This window comes from Microtus ochrogaster, chromosome 8 (assembly GCF_000317375.1).
Source record: "Microtus ochrogaster isolate Prairie Vole_2 chromosome 8, MicOch1.0, whole genome shotgun sequence".
In the NCBI taxonomy this organism is placed as follows: domain Eukaryota; kingdom Metazoa; phylum Chordata; class Mammalia; order Rodentia; family Cricetidae; genus Microtus; species Microtus ochrogaster.
Window position 1 is genome coordinate 71409235 of NC_022015.1, and position 6336 is coordinate 71415570.

The following is a 6336-nucleotide window of genomic DNA, read 5'->3' on the forward strand; positions in this document are numbered from 1 at the left end:
GGCCCAGTCCACAGATGCAGTATGAAGGCAGCTGTGAGATCGGCTGCATTTGCTAAGGGCATCATGGAGGTCCCTCAAGGGGATGCCAGAGTGTAGAGAGGCAGTTGTTACTTAAAGGAGAAGGAATGAGAACAGAAGGTGATGCCTTTGACTTTTGACCCAGTAGAGCATCTCCCCTTCTCTCTTCCATATGGTCTTCTAGCACGTTCTGTTGTCCCTGTGTTCTCCCCACTCTTCTGTTAGATTAAAGGCCAGGAGATGGAGATAGTGGAACAGTAGAGAAGCCCCAAACGTCATCCCTCTAGCTCAGATCGAGGATAGGCTCGGTAGAGGCACTTAGGGTCTCAGCCTGTGGGTCATTCTTGTTCCAGCACTGTTCTGAAAGGCTACAAACATCCATTGACACTAGAAGATGTCTTGGATGTTGACAAAGAGTTTAAAACAAAGGCAATGGTAAGCAAGTTTGAAGTGTTCATGACAAAGGATCTGCAGAAAGCCAAGCAGGCTCTTCAGAGGCGGCAGCAGAAGAAGTCCCGGAAGAACCCCGAGGCCACACTGCACGGTTTGAACAAGAACCAGAGTCAAAGCCAAGATGTTCTTGTCCTGGTAACTTTAACACAATGTTTGTGTGAATGTGCTGTATGTCTCAGGCAGGAGGTGTTGTCACTTCTGATTTTTCATGTTTTCATACCACCCTACACTTCTCACTGCACGTTCTATTAGTGACACAGGTCTAGCAATGCCTGAGTGGTGGGTGCATGGGTATGTAATTCCTTTTGTGTAACAATGATAATACTAGCAATTACTATTAATAATGAAAATATCTATTAATAATGAAAACATCACTAGGACTAGGGAGACGGATGGCTTAGGGGGTTAAGGCACTTTCCACATGGGCCTGGTGACCTGAGTTTGAATACCTAGGACCTACATGAAAGCTAGCCACAGCAGACCATGCATCTGTAATTCTAGGTACCTACAGGAAATGAGGACAGGAAAATATGCAGATTCTCTTAGGCCAGCCAGCAAGGTGTAGGCGGCAGGGAAGGGATCATATCTCAAACAAGATAAGAAGGCCAAGACCAACACATGAAGGTAGTCCTGACACCCAGGTGCACACTATAGCACACCTGTGACCTGCACACAAACATTCTGTCTCTCCACACATGGGTTCACACACACACACACACACACACACAATCTTTACTAGAAACTGCACTGTATTGGAAGTGCTCATTAGCTAACATATTGACTCATTTATTCAAAGTTTTCCTGAGCACAGCTGTGTGTCTATTTGGGGTGATGGGTACAGCAAACAAGTCTGAGAGGAAGCTCATCTTCAGAGAACCAGGGAAAAAGCAGTAAGCCAGTGCATATGCTGAGAGTAAGAAGCGCTCTTAACAAAACAAACACAAGCATGGCACAGTGATTGCTCAGGAAGCTCAGGCAGGAGGATCATAAGTTTGAGAGCAGCTTGGGCAGCATAGTGAGAAGAGAAGGAAGTGGGAGGGGAGGGCAGAGGAGAAGGGAGGATGATAGAGTGGCTGCTGATTCCCAGGACCACAAACACACAGAGAAAGAGGAGGATAGTGTCGGAGCAGGGAGAGGAAGGGGGAAATGCATCATCCCCGAACACTGGAAGCTAGAAGTCTGAATTCAGGTCACCAACAGGGTCATTTTCTCCCTGAAACATGGAGGAGAGAATGGTTTTTGCCTTTCCTACTTCTGTTTTAGGCTAGAAATCCTAGGCATTCCGCTAGTGGGTACACCATCCCTCTCATTTTCTCCATTGTCACACAGCCATCTTAGCCCTGTCTCTTTTCCTTCTATAAGGGTATCAGTCATGCTGAGTTACAGTCTACCTTAAAGAGCAGTTTGCTTACACTCACACAGATCCTAGTTCCAAAGATGGGCCCATTCTGAGATAGGGACTTTGTATTACTTGGGGTTCTCTAGAGTATGAATATCTATCTATCTATCTATCTATCTATCTATCTATCTATCTATCTATCTATCTATCTCTCATCCATCATCTATCTATCTATCTATCTATCTATCTATCTATCTATCTATCTATCTATCTATCTATCGTGATCCCAATGTAGCCACGAGCCTTTCTCAGCATGAGATTTTAAGCATAAAAACCATGTTCTGGGTTGACACACTTCAGTTAACAAGAAAATTTAGCCCGAAGTGGAGCTACAGATGCTAAAATGTACGGTTAGGACATTTAGAGACTTTCCCAGAACTATGGGCTTTGATGAATTAGGTCTTTGTTTTTGTTTTGGTGGATGGTACTGCCTACATGCTGAGTTTTAGGGACTGAATCAGTTGTGCTAAGGTCTGGGGCCCTTTTACATACTGAGCTACAGCTTCAGACCTTGAGTTTTTGAAACAGTCTTTTTCATGTAGTTAGGACTGGCCTTCAACTCACTGTGTAGCTCAGGCTGGCCTCAAATTAATGATCCTTCTGTCCTAGCCTCCTGAGTATGGGAATTCCCAATGTCTGTCAGTGCTTATCTTTATAATGTATTCTTTCTTGTTTGGTTGTCTGCTTTTTCAATCCTAAAGATATGAGTTGGGTGGGGAAGAGAAAAGTCAGAAGGTGGGCAGCAATAAGGAGGTGAAGAGAAGGTTGCAACTATACAGGGTAGTGGGCTCATAGGCCCTGCTGGAGCCTGAAGCCATTCAGAGCACAGTCTAGAAGGCTTTCACTGCATAATTCTATGGACATAGTTGTTTTTGGTTTTATACATAGGAAGAAGCTAAAAAGAAGAAAAAGAAGTCTGAGACCACAAAAGACTTCCCCAAGTCCTGGCTGGTGAAGTCCCTCTTCAAAACCTTCTATGTGGTGACCCTGAAATCATTTATATTGAAATTTATACACGATATTCTGATGTTTCTGAATCCTCAGCTACTGAAGTGAGTGCCCAGGACTTGCTGTCCTTTCTAGACCTTCGCTGCTACCTTCCCCTGCCCTTTGTGTAATGAGCAAGAGTGTTCACTGGGCTCCTGTTTCGGAAAATACTCCTCCTTTTCTCCCCTTTCCTGTTGCAGTGAGGCTGCTTGTTTGCTTCCCAGCCGCCCGGCAGTTCAGACCCAAAATAATCACACAGAAACTATATTATTTAAAACACTGCTTGGTCCATTAGCTCTAGCTTCTTTTTTTTTAAAAAATATTTATTTATTTATTATGTATACAATATTCTGTCTGTGTGTATGTCTGCCGGCCAGAAGAGAGCACCAGACCTCATTACAGATGGTTGTGAGCCACCATGTGGTTGCTGGGAATTGAACTCAGAACCTTTGGAAGAGCAGACAATGCTCTTTAACCACTGAGCCATCTCTCCAGCCCCTAGCTCTAGCTTCTTAATGGCTAACATTTATATATTAACTTAACCCATTTCTAGTAATCTGTGTATCGCCATGTGGCAGGGGCTTACCTGGTAAAGTTCCAACATCTGTCTCCAGCGGGGCTACATGGTTTCTCTCTAATTCCTCCTTCTTTCTCCCAGCATTCCATTTAGTTTTCCCCTCCTACCTCTGTTCCCTGTGCAGGCCCAAGACAGTTTCTTTATTAACCAATGGTATTCCCAGCATACAGAGGGGAATCCTACATCACTTTCCGGCTTTGTGTGCATGAAAAGCACAAGGCTGCTTTCGAGCTCTCAGATGACACTTTAGTCTTTCTCTTTTCTGTGTCCCTCTCCTAAGAGGAGACCACATACTCGTTAGACTTCTTTGTTGTTCAGCTGAACAAGTACGAACTGAGCCACATCTAAGAGGTGGGCAGCGTGCTTCAGAAGAGTAGAAGAGTGACTAACTTCATTTCTTCATAGCCAGCCCCTTTCTTAGAGGTTCAGGGTGCTCATGATGGGGCTTTGCAATCTGCCACTGTACAGAGTGAATGACCAACCAGAGAGCCCTTTACCTCATCCGGGTATGAGCTTGCATTATCTAAAAATGAGTGGATTAATGTCACTCCCTATGACAGGGCTGAAACATTACAGTGACGTGTGTGTGTGTGTGTGAGAGAGAGAGAGAGAGAGAGAGAGAGAGAGAGAGAGAGAGAGAGAGATATTTCTCTAAAAATCTTTTCCCCTGCCTTTTTGGAGTCTCTCTATGTAGCCTAGGCTGGCTGACATTAAATTCTTAGTTCTCTTACCTTAGCCCCCGAGTACTGGGAATGCATGTTTTAGGGTTACTATTATTTTGATGAAACATCATGACCAAGCAAGTTGTGGAGAAAAGGGTTTATTTGGCTACACTTCCACACCACACTCCAACAGTGAAGAAGTCAAGGCCAGAATTCAAGCAGGACAAGGACAATGAGGCAGATGCTGATGCAGAGGCCACGGAGGGGTGATGTTCCTCATGGCTTGCTCAGCCTGCTTTCTTATAGAACCCAGGACCACCAGCCCAGGGATGGAACCACCCACAGTGGACTAAACCCTCCCCCATCAATCGCTAATTAAGAAAAATTTCCAGCCAGGCATTGTGGCACATGCCTTTAATCCCAGCAGTTGGGAGGCAGACAGGTAGATCTCTTTGAGTTCGAGACCAGCCTGGTCTACAAAGTGAGTTCCAGGAAAGCCATGGTTGTTATACACAGAAGCCCTGTCTTGAAAAACCAGAAAGAAAGAAAGAAAGAAAGAAAGAAAGAAAGAAAGAAAGAAAGAAAGAAAGAAAGAGAAAAAAAGGGAGGGAGGGAGGGAGGGAAAGGAAATTAAAGGAAAGGAAAGGAAAATTTCCTACATCCACTTAGAACCTGATCATTTTAATTAAGGTTCCTCTTGTCAGGTGACTTTAGCTTGTGACAGGGACAATTTTGGTTGTGTTGTTACCTGCAATGCAAGAGTGAGACTTTGGCTGGACATGAATAGAAGAAGGAGCCCTTGGGGATCTAATGAGTGAGTGGTTTTGTTTGGTTTTGTTCCTACAGATTTCTCATTGCCTTTGTGAGCGACCCTGGCACATATTCATGGGTTGGATTTGTCTTTGCAATCCTGATGTTTGTTGTGAGTCTCATCCAGTCTTTCTGCCTTCAGAGTTACTTTCAGTTGTGTTTCGTGTTGGGAATGAGTGTACGGACAACTGTCATGGCTTCTGTATATAAGAAGGTAAGTGATTATGTCAAGTATAGCAAAAAAAAAAAAAAGAAAAAAGAAAAAAATCAAGCCCAAGAAAAAACAATGAATATGAACATTTATTCCAAGATTGAGAAAAAGTTGATAGAAATGAAAATTAATGTCAAAACTTAATTTTGATTAGTTATAAGGTTCCCCTAAATCCTTATTTGGAAATTTAAAAATGAAGTGTGTTCATGATACTGAGCATCCTGGGGAGAAGCTAGCAAGCTGCCTGGGGTCTGCCACTTGGCCCTGAAGGCTCAGACACCCGTTCTCATTGCCTGTCCTCACAAAATGGAAAGCCTTGGGAAATAAGGTAAAGGCAGAGAAGAAGGGGTGAGGGTCACACTCTTAAAACCACCAATGTTTAAGTTTTAAAGTGTTTTCGTTTTATTTTGGATGTTTTGTTTGAATGTATGTTCACCGTATGTGTGTCTGGTGCTTGTGGGAGCAAGAAGAGGGCATCGGATCCCCCTGAACTGGGGTTACAGACATTTGTAAGCCTCCATATGGAGAGTGAGGATTGAATCTGAGTCCCCAAGCAGCCAGTGCCCTTAACCACTGAACCACCTCTCTCCAGCCCCTGACCATCAACCTTAATTCAGATACTTACTAGCATGAGTTTGCAGACCTGGTCTATCTGTCCCACAGCAGATCTTACCAGCGACATTAGAGTGCTGTGTGGGTCACGGCCCCAGCACCCTAGAATATATTTTCCCAGAAATTTCTTTTTCTGGTTCTTTCTTCTCTTTGTGTTTATGGTTTTGCTTTGGGGGCGCTGATGATCAAACTCGGGATCTTCTATATGCTACACAAATGTGCTACCACTGAGCTACCTCCAGCCTAGCAATTCCTTTTTATATCCTTAGCGTGTACTAACCCTTCCTCTGCCTGTGTACTTACTTATTTCAATTACATTCTTTCATTACTGAGTTCTGTAGGTTTGGGAGGTGTTCTATTTGCTTGAGATGATTTTGCTCATCTTTCTCTGATACATGGTTAAAATTTTTAAATCACATTTATATGTGTGTGTGTGTATTTGTGTGTAGGTATATGCACCTATTGTGTGTTGTGTGTGTAAGAATGTGTTGGTATATGTGTGTGTATAGGGATGTGTGGGAAGGTAAGTGTGTAGATATGTGTATGTGTGTAGATATGTGTATGTGTGTAGGTATGTGTATGTGTGTAGGTATGTGTATGTGTGTAG

At 43.5% G+C, this 6336-nt stretch overlaps 1 protein-coding gene across 1 annotated transcript in view; it reads left to right on the forward strand.

Moving 5' to 3' along the window:
* Abcc2 (ATP binding cassette subfamily C member 2) overlaps positions 1-6336 on the forward strand; it is a 62325-nt gene that overhangs the window by 16118 nt on the left and 39871 nt on the right. Inside the window, exons 7-9 of the mRNA XM_005352327.3 lie at positions 372-606; positions 2759-2922; positions 4943-5120. Coding sequence (XP_005352384.1) covers positions 372-606; positions 2759-2922; positions 4943-5120 — 577 coding nt within the window. The remainder of the gene's footprint in view (positions 1-371; positions 607-2758; positions 2923-4942; positions 5121-6336) is intronic.